We start from the raw sequence: 16669 nt of genomic DNA on the forward strand, positions 1-16669 counted from the left end.
GGACAATGAGCCCTGACCTCAGTGAGGAGGCAAAGCCAGAACTTTCCTTCTCTCTTTTCCTTCTCAGCCAAAGACCAAAAATTCTCACATGCTTCAAAGACCTGAGTTAACGTCTTGTGGATTTCCTTTTCTCCATCAGCATGCATCTCCAAGCTTCCCTCATTCAAATTGGACAGAAAAGGGAGGCCCAGCCCAGGGAGGAGGATCTCAGGACTGCTGAGCCCCAGAAGGAACTGAGGCTTGGAGGACGCTGCCAGGCCCTCTGAGGCTCATCATGTGTCCTTGGTCTGTGGTCTGGGTGATCTCTCCCACTCTGATGGGAGTCCTAGAGGCCCAGAAAAAGTTGTCATTCCCCTTCTGACCTAAAGCACCATTCCCAGAAGCCAGGAGATAAGGCCGTCTAGGAGAGATGCTGAATACTGACAAAGTGCTCACTTGCCAATCTCTTTTGTTCTCCAACATTAAATAAATATTAAAAAGTAAAAAAATTTTATTTTTCTTCAACACTCACCCTAACTTTGGTTTCCCAAAGGCCTCCATGATTGGAGAATCTTCTTAGAATCTCAGATGACAACAGGCTCTTTGGGCTTGATCATGAAAGGCCAGAGCTGGAAGGGAGCTCAGAGACCGCCTGGTCCAAACCCCTCATTATACCAATGGGGCAGTGAGGCCCACAGTGAGCATGGCCCTGGCTTTCTTCCCCTGCAGCCTTTAGGGAGGCCTGAGCAGCAGGAGCCCTGGGGATTTGGGGGAAGAAGCTGTGCCCAATTATTGTTATGATTGTTGCTTTGGATGATCATGAGGGCAGCTCGGGATTGGGAACAGGCAAGGAAACAAGCATTTCTTAATCCCTTCCCATGGACCAAGGCCTGTACTAAGTGCTGGGGATTCCAATGCAAAGAAATTGGGCATCCCTGCCATCATGGAGCTTACATTCTAACAGGGGAAGAAACCCATGAAAGGGGCTCCCAGTGATGTTGAGAGAAGGCCCCATTACATGGTGTTTCTGAAGCCTCCAGAGTGTGAGTCACCTGGGGCCGCCAATCACCCGTGAAAGTCCAGAAAGCTGGATTGCCCAATCAGGAGAGACATTCTGGCCCACCCTCAGCTTAACCTCCCATAATGCTTTGCATTCTCTGGAATAACAGACATGCTTTACTTTGCTCTTTGAGTGAACCTAAAATGTTCCTTCCTGTGCCCACAACTGAATCTGACCAGGAGCATTTAGGCCTGCCCAGCACAAGGCACCTAGAGTCAGACAGCCACAATGTTCAATAATGGGAGGTTTCTTAGCTTAGGATTTCACACACAGATGCTATGTTATGTTATATTATGCCATCTTAATGATAGAAGAAGCACAGATGTTCTCCATCTATAATTTCATTGACACTTTTACATTCTCCTATTTTAGTGTATTTATTATCCTGCAATTTAAGAAATTCCTTTCCCATATTCTGGTTAAGACATAGGAAGACTACAATTTTGGTTGACACAGGCATCCTGAGCCAGGAAGGGAGGCAGGGGTGAGAGAATCGCTCTGAAGATGTGAGGTCCCCTGTGTCTGTCCATGCTTCACATCATTTTCTACAAGGATCTTCCGTGCAAATCTCCATATGCATGTTCTGCAAACTTGGAGAGAAATAAACTCTCACATGCAGCCTGATTTGGCTTGTCTTTCTGAGAATGAATGAACTAGTGGTTGAAAATAGTAACAGACAGAGGAGGAGGGGATGAAGCCTGGCTGCCGACAAAGGAGGTCCAGGGGACCTCACCAATGGCAGGAGGGGGTGGCAGGGTAGAGGGATGGTCCAGGGTAAGAAGGCCTCAGGGCACAGGGAAGGTCCAGGAGGAAAAAGCCTTTTAGTTACATTGACAAGATCCTGAAGCATCAGACACAGTCCTGGGGAGGAATGAACCTGGCTCCCAGAATCCCAGCACCTCAGAGGAGGAAATGACCAAAGGGGCCAGGATGACCCTCCCTACATACAAAAAGGACCGGCCCCCTGTGCCCCAGGAGCTCACAGACTCAGTCAGTCATGCCCTGAGGCCCCTCCCTCAGGTATCCAGAGCAGGAGAACATTTGCATGTGGGGGCCTCCTCCCTGCAGGGCCTGGGCTGCTCTTAAGAGAGCCCTGGGGGAGCCCAGCCCCAGCTGGAGAGCCTCAGCACACAGAGATTTGGCAGGAACCTTGACCATGGCCTGGATCTCTCTGCTGTTTTCACTCCTGGCTCTCTACACAGGTAAGGCTGCCCAGGGACCCCTCCCTGGGGCTCAGGCCGCCCAGTGTCTGAGGTCAGGCCTGGGCCTGGCCTGAGCTCATCCTGAAGCTCCCTGAGGGGTCAGCATCCCCTTGGGGGAGAGAGGCCCCTGCCTCTGACCAAGCCCTTCTTTCCTTCTCTTGCAGGTTGTGGGGCCTCCTATGTGCTGACTCAGCCACCTTCAGTGTCCAAAGGCCTGGGAGAGATGGCCTCCATCTCCTGTGCTGGGGATCGTGTTAGTAGCTACAATGTATATTGGTACCAGCAGAAACCTGGCCAGGCCCCTAAGCTGGTGATCTATGAAGATAGTAACAGGCCTTCAGGGATCCCTGACAGATTCTCAGGCTCCAAGTCAGGGAACACGGCCACCCTGAGCATCTCTGGGCTCCAGGCTGAGGATGAGGCTGATTATTACTGTCAGCACTGGGATGATGCTTCTGATGCTCACAGTGACACAGACTGAGGGGGAAGTGAGACAAAAACCCTCTCAGGCCTGCTCAGCCTGTGCCCTCCCCTCTGGGCCCCACAGAGGGGCCTGGGGAGCACAGGACAGAGAGAGCTTCTCCCTCAGGCCCTTCCTCCTTTCCTCCCTCCCTGCTCTGCTCTCTGGGAGCCCTTTCTCCTCCCTGAACCTCTCTTTTTAAGGTTCCTTTGTGTCCCCAGACCCTCATCTGCTCCCTCTCTCCTTTCCTCCCTCCCTCTCTGTTCTCCCCTCTCATTCCATGAGTTCTGCTGCCTCCTGAAAGCCTCTTTTGGCTTCTGCCTGGCTGTGAAGTCAGTTCTGGGGCCAAGATGGTGTACTGAGGAAGGAATCCTCCCCCCAAATTACCCTCCAATCCCCTAAAAAACAGCTTCAGATTTGAGCAAGGAGCAGGAAGAAGCTGGGCTGGAAAGGTCTGTCCCTGGCAGTAGCAGCCAACTGCACAATGGGGGGTCGTGCAGAAAGACTCCAAGAATAGGGCAATCCACCAGGGAGGCCCCACCCTCCTACAAGCAAACAACCCCCTGGAGAAGTGAGCACTTTATACTGCTAAGCAAGGCCCCATCCCAGTGACCCCACCTGCAGCACAAGGCCCCAGGAAGGCCTTGTCAACATTTCTGACTGCTAATGAAACCCTGCCCTGGGGCAGGACAGCAGGTGAACCGCAAACCCAGGGAAGGCCAAGAGGGAAGCACCCCAAGTATAAGCCAGAAGGGAAGCTGAGCCTCTAGAGAAAGCAAGCAGCTAAGCCTAGATCCCAGTGAAACCAGCAGGAAGACCCAGAGCCCCAGCACTAAAGCCTGGGACCGTATAGGACCAGAGTCCATAAAAACTTGTATATAAAAACAGTGAAGCACAGAAATGGGAGAAAAAGGGAGCAAAAAAAAGAGCTTGCCTATGGCAAGTTCCAATGGTTAGAGGGAGGATCAAGGCATAAACTTAGAGGAGGAAAGTAGTGTCCAATTGGCTTCATGTAAAGTCTTAAAGAAAAATTTAAATTGATCTCAGACCCAAAGATAAATCCTGGAAGAGCTTAGAAGGGATTTTGAGAAGCAAATTACAGAAGGAGAAGAAACTCTGGGAAAAGAAATGAGTGTAATTTGAGAGAATCATGAAAAAGGCTCAAAAGCATGGGAAAAGAAATGCAAAAATTTGCTGAGGAAAGTAACTGTCTAACAAAAACACAATTGTCCAAATGGAAAGAGAAGTGCAGCAACCTGCTGAAGAAAGGAATTCCTCAGAATTCTAATTAAACAAATGAAAACTAATTAGTGTATGAGACTCTCTGTGAGAGAAGCTCTGCTCTGTGTTGACCTTGGGGATTTCTGGTTTGAGTCTGACTAAGGAAACCTGGGGTCGCCAAGGGTACAAGAAAGGACACTGGGTCTGGAGAAACAGGGGTGGTGTTAGGCAGGGACTGAAAGGGAGACACACTGAGCACCCTCGGGCCAGGCCCACAACCCAGCATCCAGTAGGGGTTCCATCAGTGCTTTCTGGTTGACTGAGGGATTCCTGAAGAGATCATGCAAACTTATGCATTCTTCCTTTCAGAACCAACCAACTTTCTGCTACAACTCTGTGGCCTTTCCCTCCTGACTTTGCCTTGGCTCAGCCCATCCTCCATGTCTCTTCTGATCACTAGGCCCTAGATGCCCAGGCTTTCTGCCATGCTCTGTTCAACTGTCACCTTCTCCTGGAAGCCATCCCTGATCTTCCCAAGGATTGGGGCCTCACTCTGAGGTTACTCTGTGCTTTCCAGATAGGTCTTCTGCATTTCCTCATCTGTACCCACTTGGCTCTTCCTCTGGTAGGAGGCCCCTTTGGAAACTCCACCAGCAGAGAGCCAAGTCTCCTGACTCTGAACTCTGACCAGAGGCAGCAGGCCAGGACACCAGAGGATGTGGCAGAGTCCAAGGCCAGATCCCCTGGCCTAGCATTGCTTGCTACAATATTTTCAGCTGCAATCCCAGCATTTTTGTTTATCAATATTTATTTTATTCCAAGACCTGCAGGCTTTTCAGGTCATTGCTGCTAGGTCTTGTGTGATTCTAACTGTGGCACAATTTTTGAAATTGTTATTTTGTTGCTCATAATATTTCATCCTTGCCCTGGTTTCAGACTTTGACTCTAATATTTTTATGGGTTTTCCACATAGGATCTCTTTCAGATGGAGATCAGTAGAATCATTTCTATTTCTACTTTCCCCTCTTATTCTAATACCTCAGGAAAATTTTCTTTAATTAATTCTAGTATTACTTTATCAAGATTCATTTTCTGATCATAGTTTTCAAATAGTTTAACTATTCTTAGGTTTTCTCTTCTTGATCTGTTCTGCAGATCAGTTGTTTTTCTTATGAGATGTCTCACATTCCCTTCTATTTTTTTCATTCTTTATATTTTGTTTTGTTATTTTTTTCTCCCTTATTTTTTGTTTTCTTTGTTTTTTATTTATTTTTAGATTTCAATATTCATTTCCACAAGATTTTGAATTACAAATTTTCTCTGTGTCTTTCCTGTACCCCCACCCCAAGATAACAAGCCTGCTGAATTCCCCTTCCCCCAATCCACTCTCTTATATCCTGCCCCATCTCCCCTCTAACTTTCTAGTAGGGTAAGATGGATTTGGGTACCCCAGTGCCTGTATAACTTATATCCCAGTTGCATGTACAAAACAAATTTTGTTTCTAAATATTTGTTTTTGAAACTTTGATTTCCAGATTCTTTCTCTTCTCTCCTCTCCCACCCCCACTGGAAAGATAAGCAATTCAATATAGCTTGTACGTGTGTAGTTATGAAAATCGTTTCCATAGTAGTTATATTGTAGGAGACTAACTATATTTTCCTCCATCCTATCCCACCCACCCTTTATTCCATTTTCTCCTTTTACCCTGACCCTTTTCAAAAGTGTTGGCTTCTAAATACCCTTTTCCCCAATCTTCCCTCCCCTCTATCATCCCCATCTCATCCCCTTTCCCCCTGTAGGGTAAGATACCGAAGTGAGTATGTATGTTATTTCCTCCTTAAACCAAGTCCAATGTGACTAAGGTTGCCCCATTCCTTTTCACCTTCCTGCTCTTCCCCTCCAATGTAACAGTTTTCTCTTGACTCTTTTATAGGAGTAATTTACCCTATTCTATCTCTGCCCTTCTCCTTCTCTCATTATATTCCTCTTTCACCTCTCAGATTTTTTAGATAGCATCCCTTCCTATTCAACTGATCCTGCGCTTTCTGTCTGTGTATACATGTACACATATATACACACACATATATATTTTATATACATACATATGTAGATAAGTATGCATATATATTCCCTTCAATTATCCTCATACTGAAAAAAGTTTATGAGTTACAATTATTGTTTTTGCATGTGGGAATGTAAACAGTTCAAATTTAATGTTTCTAATGATTACTTTTTCCTGTTTGCCTTCTCTTTCTTCTCTTGCTTCTAGAATTTGAAAGTCAAGTTTTCTGTTCAGCTCTGGTCTTTTCATCAAGAATGCTTGAAAATCCGCTATTACATTGAATGACCATATTTTTCCCCTGAAGCATTATGCTCAGTTTTGCTGGGTAGGTGATTCTTGGTTTCAATCCTAGCCCATTTGACCTCCAGAATATCATATGCTGAGCTGTTCAGTCCCTTAATGTAGAAGCTGCTACATCTTGTGTTATTTTTATTGTGTTTCCACAATGCTCAAATTGTTTCTTCCTGACTGCTTGTAATATTTTCTCCTTGACCTGGGAACTTGGGAATTGGGCCGTGATGTTTCGAGGAGTTTTCTTTTTGGAATCTTTATCAAAATGCTATTGGTGAATTCTCTCAATTTCCATTTTCCTGTCTGATTCTGGAATATCGGGGAAATTTTCCTTGAGGATATCTTGAAGGATGATTACTAGGCTCTTTTTATTTTTTTGATCATGGCTTTCAAGTAGTTCCATAATTTTTAAATTATCTCTCCTGGATCTATTTTCCAATCAGTGGTTTTTCCAATGAAATGGTTCACACTGCCTTCAATTTTTTCATTTGTTTGGATCAGTTTTATAGTATCTTGGTTGCTCATAAAGTCATTTGCTTCCAATCTAATTTTAAAGGAATTGTTCTTTCCAGTGAATTTTTGAAATTCCCTTTCCATCTGGACAATTCAGCTTTTAAAGGCATTCCTCCCCTCATAAGCTTGTTGGGCCTCTTTTGCCTTTTGAGTTAGTCTATTTTTTAAGGTGTTACTTTCTTCAGTATTTTGGGGGATCTCCTTTAGTAAGCTGTTGACACATTTTTCATGATTTTTTGCATCACTATCATTTCCCTTCCCAATTTTTCCTCCACTTCTCTTGCTTGATTTTCAAAATCCTCCATGAGCTCCTCCATGGCCTGTAACCAATACATAATTTTCTTGGAAGGCTTTTGATGCAGGAGTTTTGACTTTGTTGTCTTCTTCTGGTTCCATGTTTTGATCCTTTTTGTCCCCAAAAAAGGACTCTGTGGTCTGATTGGACTTCCTCTGCTTGGTCATCTTGCCAGCCAATTACTTGACTTTTGAGCTCTTTGCCACAGTAGAACTCTGCTTCCAGAGTAGAGAGAGCTTTTCTCAAATGTTGTCAGAGATCTGATGAAGGTGCCCTCTCTACAGATATCCCCAAGCTCTAGCACACTGGCCACACACCCCAGGACCACCACCTAAGACCACCATGCAGATCCAAGCAGGTCAAAGCATGAGCAATAACCCTCTGAATGGGCACTTTGCCCCTCTATGATCTGCAGGCCAGGAGCTCCTGAGGCAGCCATGAGGCAGCAGCTTCAGCCACCATGCCTCTACCACCTTCCATCTGGGGGCAAGGGCTGGACCACATTCTTCAGTCACCTACCTTCAATCGAATTCCCCACTGACTTTTTACTTTCTCTTTGGCATTTATGAGTTGAGAAGTCTGGAAACTGGCACCGCGGCTGGTGATTCATTCTCCTGAAGCCTTCTCCAGCTGGTCTGGGGTGCTGGACAGGGACACCCTGGTCTAGACACAGCTCAGGTGGGACACTGCTTGGCTCCCTTCCTAGTGCAATAGACACTTCCTGTTGGCCTGACAGGCTGCCTCCAGGGGGAGATTTGTTTCTGCCTGTCACTTTGTGGGTTCTGTAGCTCTAAAATTTGTTTAGAGTCATATTTTACAGGTATTGGAGGTGGTTGGAGCATGGGGTTCATGCAAGTTCCTGCTTATACAGCACCATCTTGGCCTTCCTCACTTATAACATCTTTAACTTCCCCCTTGCTGAATACTAATTGTCAAGGACTCATTTTCTTCCTTAAAATTCTGGACCTCCCTTTATAAATGTCTGACTTTATTTTCATAATATTCTGGTTTTTTCTTGAATTACTCTTTTTTTTTAGTTTAACTCAATCTCTCTCATTTGATTTCTGAAGTATCTTTTAAATTCTGCTATGAATTCTGTTTGGTCAAGTGACAATCTGACATTACTCCTTGTGGCTAAAGAGAGTTTCTTTGCTTCAGCATTGTCCTCTGAAGATTAACTCCAGGCTTCTCTATTCCCACAATAATTTTCTGTGGTTGGATTCTTTTTGCTTTGCAGTTCATTTTTTTTTTTCTCTGTAGTAGCTGACTTGTTGTAATCACTTGTAGTCAGCAGATGGGGGAATGGTGCCTCTGGCCTCAGGTCCTCTTCTGTTTCCCCCTCTGGCCTGGAACCAAATCCAAGCCTCCTGCAAATGCCCACATCTGGCAGAGCCCCTCTCCTAGGGCTGCTGCATTCTCCTGGTGCCTGTCAATTGGTTCCCACCCCCAGGCTGGTCTGCACAACACAGCTGGGTCTGACATTACTGGGCAGCTAGGTTCCCTCCATCTTCTCTGATTCAGACACCCTACTCCCTTCACTGTTCCAGAGATACAGGTTCCTGTGGCTGGGTCTGGGGCAGCCTCCCCACCCAGATAATGCTAGGACTTGCTGACTCTTGTTTAAGCAGACATAGCCTGAAGACAATTATTCTTCGTGGGAAAAAATTCCTTCCAGGATATTTTTCAGATCTTCTCTGATTGTCCCAGGAGGACCACACTTCTGCCCCTACTCTAATTTATTTTTGCTACTCTGTATCCACCCAAAGGTGGTATTATTATGTCATTTGTGGAGAAAATCTGAAAAGCCTGGAATTTCCTCTCCTATTGCACCATCTTCCCTGAGAGCAACAGCTTTTTGCTAATTATTCTTTTGACATAATCCAACCAATTCATATGACTATTGATCATTTCCATTTCTTCCTCTGAAAAATTCACGTATTTTGCAATTTTTTTGACTTAGGGATGCTTCGTATTCTAATAAATGTGAATCTGTTCCATGGATCTGGATAATGAAGCTAATCTAGTCTTTGGCAACTCTGAAGATTCCCTCTAAACATCGATGCATATAAGGCATCTTTTCCTCCTTCCCCTGTTCTAATGGGGAACATAAACTCAAGCAAAAATTAAGACTGTCCCTGTTTTCAAGGAGCTCCCATTTCTAAGAGAGAAGTCACTTTTTAAAGAGGGTAGCCCTTCCTCCTAATCTTCCCTGGGTCCGCCATTGACACTGTCGCCACAAGAGGGAGATGTTGGAAAGAATTTCACCTGAGTTGGGCTGAAAATGCCCCTGAGCTCCTGGTCTCCTGCCTGTGGCCTGGGGGAGTCTTAGATGATGCTGCCTTCCCAGCCCCTCCCCCTGAGCTGGGGGGAGATTCAGAGATGCCCCTCCCAACACCCCACCTTTAGGAGACACTTCAGAATTCCCTCAGGCCCCAGAGTGTGAACAACATCCTCAGGGACTAAAATTGTGCAGGCCAGTCCAATGAGAAGCCTCTGTTCAGCACTCCCCCTGTGTCCAGCACTGAGCCAGGGGCAGGGGGCACAAAGACAAACAGGAGCAGTCTCTGTTCTCCAGGCCCATTCCTTCTATTAGAGAAGCCCATAGGCTCTGAATGGGGAAGGACAACACAGAGAAATGCCAGGGAGGTGAGGGAGGAGGGGGCCCTCTCAGCTGGGGTTTGTGGGATAAGGAAAGACCTCAGGGAGAAGAGGAGGCAGGAACAATGGCCCAAGGAAAGGTCGCCCCCACTCACAATTGAGGCACAGCACAGTGGGAATGATGTCAGGGGGCTGAGCCCCAGGAAGAGCTGAGGCTGGGGAGGAAGGCAAAGGACAAGGGAGAGGGGGTAGGACACAGACCACAGCAGGGAGAGGATCCTGGCTCAGACTGAAAGGGAAGATGAGCCCTGACCTCAGAGAGGAGGCAAAGTCAGTCATTGCTTCATTTCTTTCTCTCTGTTTTCCTTGTCAGCCAAAGAGCAAAGTTGTCCCAAACCCACACTTGCTTCCAAGATCAGTGAAGGCCTACCTGGGGAGTTCTTTCTTTCTCCATCCACACATACCTCAGTCCTTCCCTGTTTCAGAATGGAAAGAAAAGGAAGGCCCAGCACAGGGAGGTGGATCTCTGGAGGCCTGAGCCCCAGGAGGAGCTGAGGCTGGGTGGAGGTCCCCAGGCCCCGTGAAGCTCAGCTCATGTCCATGGTCTGGGACCTGAGTGGTCTCCCCAACTGCAATGATGGGGTCTTGGGGGCCGAGAGAGAACTGCCTTTACCCATCTGGCCTGATGAACCATTCCCAGAAAGAGAAGATGAGACAGGCTGAACGGAGACCCTGAATCCTCAGAAAATGCCCACCTGTCAATCTGCTGTTTCCATAAAAAGGAAGAAAAATTTTGAAAGTAAAGAAAAATTAAATGCATTTCCTTAAACTTCACCCCTCACATTGGTTGCCTAAGGGACTTACTGTCAGCACAGTCTGCTTAGAATCCCAGATGACAACAGGCTCTTTGGGCTTGACCACAGAAGGCCAGGTGGAAGGGAGCTCAGAGACCCCAGGTTCCAATCACTTCATTTTACCAATGGGAAGTGAGGCCCACAGTGAGCATGGGCCTGGCTTTCTTCCTCTGCAGCCTCTTGGGAGGCCTGAGCAGCAGGAGCCCTGGGGACTTGGGGCAGAAGCTGGGCCCACTGTCTGGTAGGATTGTTCTTTGGATGGTCATGAGGGCAGCTCTGGATTGGGGGCCAGGAAGGCCAGAAGCATTTCTTAGTCCCTTCTCATGGACCAGGCCTGTGCTCCCTGTTGAGAATAACATTTAACAGAGAGATAGTCCTGCCCTCATGGAGCTTATACACTGATAGGGGAAGAAAACACATGAAAGTGGCTCCCACTGATGGGGGTAGAAACCCCCATTCCCTGGTGCTTCTGAAGCTCCAGAGTCAGAGTCCCAGTTGGAGAGAATAAGCCTGGCTGTCCCCAATCAGGTCCTGGGGGAATTCTCCAATTGGAGGAAAGGCTGGCATGGCAGAGGGATGCTCCATGGTGAGAAGGTCCCAGGACACAGGGAAGGTCCAGGAGGAGAAAGAAGCTGAGTTACATTGAGAGAGTCCTGGAGCATCAGACACAGGCCTGGAGAGGAATGAACCTGATTCCCAGAATTTGAGCATCTCAGAGGAGGAAATGACCAAAGGGCACAGGATGACCCTCCCTGGCCCCAAATAGGACTTGCCCCCTGTGCCCCAGGAGCCCACAGGCTCAGTCAGTCATCCCCTGAAGCCCCTCCTTCAGGTATCCAGGGCAGGAGCCGATTTGCATGTGGGGGCCTCCTCCCTACAGGGCCTGGGCTGGTCTTAAGAGAGCCCTGGGAGAGCCCAGCCCCAGCTGGTGAGCCTCAGCACACAGAGCTCTGGCAGGAACCTTGACCATGGCCTGGATCTCTCTGCTGTTCTCACTCCTGACTGTCTACACAGGTGAGGCTGCCCAGGGATTCCTCCCTGGGGCTCAGGCCCCACAATGTCTGAGACCAGGCCTGGGCCTGGCCTGAGCTCATCCTGAAGCTGCCTGAGGGGTCAGCATTCCCTTGGGGGAAAGAGGCCCCTGCCTGTGACCAAGCCCTTCTTTCCTTCCCTTGCAGGTTCTTGGGCCTCCATTGTGCTGACTCAGCCTCCTTCAGTGTCCAAAGGCCTGGGAGAGACGGCCTCCATCTCCTGTGCTGGGGATCGTGTTAGTAGCTAAAATGTACAGCCAGCAGAAACCTGGCCAGGCCCCTAAGCTGGTGATCTATGATGATAGTAACAGGCACTCAGGGATCCCTGACAGATTCTCTGGCTCTAACTCAGGGAACACGGCCACCCTGAGCATCTCTGGGCTCCAGACTGAGGATGAGGCTGATTATTACTGTCATGTTGGTAGTACTCACAGTGACACAGACTGAGGGGGAAGTGAGACAAAAACCCTCCCAGGCCTGCTCCCCCTGGGCCCTCCCCTCTGGGCCCCAGAGAGGGGCCTGGGGACCACAGGACAGAGAGAGCTTCTCCCTCAGGCCTTTCCTCCCCTCCTCCCTCCCGGCTCTCTTCTCTGGGGCTATTTCCCCTCCCTAAACCTCTGCTTCTGAGGTTCCTTTGTGTCCCCAGACCCTCATATGCTCCCTCTCTCTTTTCCTCCCTCCCTCTCTGTTATACCCTCTCATTCCATGAGTTTTGCTGCCTCCTGCAAGCTTCTTTTGGCATTTGCCTAGCTGTGAAGTCAGTTCTGGGGCCAAGATAGTGTACTGAGGAAGGAATTCTCCCCCCAAATTACCCTCCAAAGACCTAGAAAACATCCTCAGAATTGATCAAGGGGCAGGAAGCAGCTGGGCTGGAAAGGTCTTTCTCACTGGTAGCAGCAGCCAACTTCACAGTGGGGGTTCCTGCAGAAAGGCTCCAAGAATGGGGCAATCCACCAGGGAGGCCCCACCCTCCTACAAGCAAACAACCCCTGGGGAAGTGAGCACTTTGTACTGCTAATCAAGGCCCAATCCCAGTGTCCCCACCTCCAGCACAAGCCCCCAGGAAGGCCTTGTCAACATTGCTGACTGCTAATGAAACCCTGCCCTGGGGCAGGACAGCAGCTGAACCCCACACCCAGGGAAGGCCAAGAGGGAGGCACCCCGAAGTATAAGCCAGAAGGGAAGCTGAGACTCCAGAAGAAGCAAGCAGCTAAGACTAGATCCCAGTGAAACCTTCAGGAAGACCCAGAGCCTGAGCACTAAGGCCTGGGACCGTGTAGGACCAGAGTCCATAAAAACTTGTATATAAAAACAGTGAAGCACAGAAATGGGAGAAAAAGGGAGCAAAGAAAAGAGCTTGACTATGGGAAGCTCCAATGGTGAGAGGGAGGATCAAGGCATAAGTTTTACCTAGGACCAAGCATAAAGTCTGATTTCAGACACTTAGCACCCACCCAGAAACACCTGGCCATGTAACCTTGAGCAAGCTTAACTTGCTCAAACTTAACCCCAATTGCTTTAAAAAAAAACTGAAAACAAGATGGAAAACACGAGATAAGAGAGACAAGTAAAGTTTTATAATCCAGGATGGGGAAGCAATCTATCAGTCCTGGGAAAGGAAGCAGGGAGAGAGGTACAGCAGGTAGACAAGTCTGCCTACTAGTGCATTAGATATTATCTGTAGTTAATTGTTTATAATCATAATGATTTCATGAAACTTTGGGAAATTGTTTTAATGTTAAAACCAAAAAATTGTTAATCGATTGCTGTATGTAGAAAGGAAGAGACTGGAGGAAAACTTTATATTGACTAGTTCTACTCATGCAGAATAGTCCTCCTGCTACTATATGATGTTGTAAAACTGTCAGAGCCCCTAGAAATTATCACTGTTAGGCAAGGTCATTCAACCTTAGAAAGGAACTTGGTTTTAGTTATGTAGTTTTTGAATGAACTGGACTTGCTGGGAAGCAGCAAGTGTATGTACAAAAGAATAAAAAGGATTTCTATTAATTGGCTTTACCAGGACAAGTTCAAAAACTGTAAAGGGAAAGATGTTAAAAGGAATCCCTTATGTATGTGAGTCCTGGTATATCTTTGTGGCATATTGCAACTCAATGAGAGTAAATTGATATTAAGGAAAAAAATGTTCTGGGAATATAGTGCATGTGGATGCTATGTCCAATCAGACCCGTATTTTTCATCTTTATGGAAAATCAGTGGAAAGTTAGGCATAAGGCAAATGTATGAAATTTTGCTGTTGTAAGGACATTCTTCCTGAATGTTTTGAGAGTAATTAGATACAGAATTCATCAGTGTGTGATACTAAACCATGAACCTCTGCAAAATTGTGAAGAATAAGCTTTGTCCCAAAAAGTGAGGTATAAAAAGACACCCTCCCCCAACTTTGCAGGAATGAGTGGGCCATGCCTAAGGACCTATCTTTTGATTGATCATGGAGTCCAGTATAGAATATAATATTGATGTTAATACAATAGATAAGAATATCTGAAAAGATAAGAGGTGGGTCCTCCAAACCCTTCTGACTCTAGATAGTTGCTAGGGATATCTTAAGTGTGAAGAATGCAGATGTTAATCAATAGCTAGATAAGAAAATATAATGTTGGAACATTGTCCCATAAATTAAGGTTGGGATTTCAAAGTGCTAGTAAGATGTATTTGTGTATTGTGTGGAATAGAGTCATTAGGCATTTCAAAGTGATGAAAGAGTAATTGGGTATTAATACAATTGACTGAATCAATTGTTGGCATTAAATCAGAGATACTTTTAGTTGAAAGAAAAGAAATTTTAGTGTGAGCTCAGATTAAGCATAGTTATAAGAAGATAGAGAAATTTGGGAAGTAGATACAAATCTGTTAGAACCATCAGTTATAATCCAGATGGAAGGTTTGATTTCTTTATGAATAAGAATTAAAGATGTTCCTCAACCAATGTGAGATTAGAAGCATTTGAAGTTGATTATTGGATATTGTTACTCAAGAGTTGATGGGACTATTAATTGGCTGTTTCTTTGAGTCTAACTCCAGGTATAAATATTACAAAAAGCCTCCCCAGTCACTGATCTATGGTTTCAGACCCTGTAAGATACAGGTATGAAGGTCAGGGGAATGACTATTCAGCATGAGCTGAGGTAGGAGTCTCCTGACTCAATTTACCTGAAAGAACATGGCAGACCTCAAGCTTGGCTCAATGCAGATTGCAGCTTGGTATACATTTTGCCTGAAATTGACATTCTGAAGTTGGGGAGATATAGCCCCCTCATTACAGTTTTGTCCCTATTCTTGGTGGCAAGTTTTGATAATCAAAAGTTTTGGAGATACAACATCAAATCTATTAAATACTTGATTCTGGAACATGTTAAGTTGCTATAAGATTAAGCGATTAAGCTCAGGATTTAGGATAAATATTCCTGTATAAGTCAGAGTCCTTTAGTTCTTTGTAATAATGTGAGGACAAGTAGGTCAAGGGTTTGTGGGAATATTATTCTGTTAATTAGTTACTATCATACTTGTCTCACCTTGGTTATAATTAGTTAATAATAAAAGGAGAATAGTTTCTGGACTACTTAGGAAATATTTTAATTGTTGTAACTGTTAGCATAATGTAAATCCCTTAGTGAAATCCCATCCTCCTGGTGGAGAAATTAATCATGGATTAATGCAAAAATATAAGAAACTGGCTTTAATGTGTGATCATGACAATTGAGCAAGACTCCAATTTCAATTTTGTAAGAATGATAAGGGTTCGTGGGGGGGGGGGGTGGTAATTTAAATTGGTTCCAAGGTTCCTTTTGTAGGAAAGTGAATGAAAGAATGCAAAAGAGAAAGAGCCTGGAATGCGATGCTGAGGATGGATGGCTGGAAAACACTCAGAGGACTCCCATCAGATAGTGTAACCCCTCACAGTTGTATGAAATGAGACTTTGGGACTTTGAAGGGACAGTTGTTTGTTAGTTTTCTTTTTAATCTCGGTATCTGTACTCATAAAGGGGACTACCCCCTTGTATGTTGTCAATGCGGCAATCTTATTTAAAGCAAAGATGGTAAATGGAATTGTTTACATATGTGAGACCTTATAATTTTTTATTGCTTATTGGAGCTCCATGAAAATAAAAATAACTAACTGGCTCTAAGCTTTGATTAGAGGAATTTGCTGTGTAAGGTACAAGGCTCATGAGACCATAACTAAATTTTGTTTTAGTTCAAATTTGGGTATAGTTATCTGCATCAAATCAGTATTTGAAAGAAAATGTTATAAGCTACTCAGAGGGAATGTGTTCTTGTACTGTTAACAGGTGGAAGTCCCCATTTCATGAAGGCCAAAGGGACAATCTTAGCCTCTGTCTGGGATGGGATCTCTCCTGGCTCAGTTTACCCATAGTATTCCTTTAAAAAGGAATGTTTCCCACCTATTCCTGAGTCTAGCTATGTGGTGGAATAGTTACTGCATGGTTGGATATCTGTGAATTTACCTGAATTTAAACATAGCCAAGGATATTTTATCCTGTCATATTCGGAATATCACGTGTCCCTAATATTTTTTTTTCCTTCTTTAGCAAGCTTCTATGACTAGAACAAGTAGTCAATAAGAGACATGAACTCTTTTGTGTTAGCTTACTGGAAAATCTAATACTATTTTTTCATCCAGAATTAAAATATGTGCAGAAAGTTCTCCAAACTGCTTAAGACTAAATTTTGTGATCAAGTATCTAGGAATTTAAATTGTAGTAACTCTTTGGGAATTTATGTTACTCACTAACATAGACACTAACTTAATTTAATGAATTCCAATTTTAAAGGTTTATTATTGCTTAAAGGAAAAAGAAAGATATCATTTAAAACTTCCCAATTAATTTTTCTTACATAAAGGTTTAGTGATTATTCCTCTCAACACAAGGATAAATTCAAACTGCTGTTTTTTTAAGAAAGGAAATATTTTTAAGAAGAGATGTTTTGAAAGGTCTTGTGTGTTATTCTTCTGAAGGCTTAGTAAATTTCAAATTAATGCAATAAGTTGTATGGCAGAAGAGATCTTGTTGTTTCAATCTATGTTTGTAATTATTCCATTATCTAAGCAAAAGTTA

General features: G+C 45.1%; 1 gene segment (V, D, J or C); it reads left to right on the plus strand.

Moving 5' to 3' along the window:
* Positions 1-2195: 2195 nt before the first annotated feature.
* Positions 2196-2722, plus strand: LOC138177255 (immunoglobulin lambda variable 3-9-like). The segment is given in 2 exon segments: positions 2196-2241; positions 2406-2722. Coding segments are annotated over 2 exon segments (363 nt in total).
* Positions 2723-16669: the final 13947 nt, after the last annotated feature.

This window comes from Petaurus breviceps, unplaced genomic scaffold (assembly GCF_028583685.1).
Source record: "Petaurus breviceps papuanus isolate PSGF00001 unplaced genomic scaffold, PetGlider_PUasm1.0 90382, whole genome shotgun sequence".
Lineage (NCBI taxonomy): Eukaryota > Metazoa > Chordata > Mammalia > Diprotodontia > Petauridae > Petaurus > Petaurus breviceps.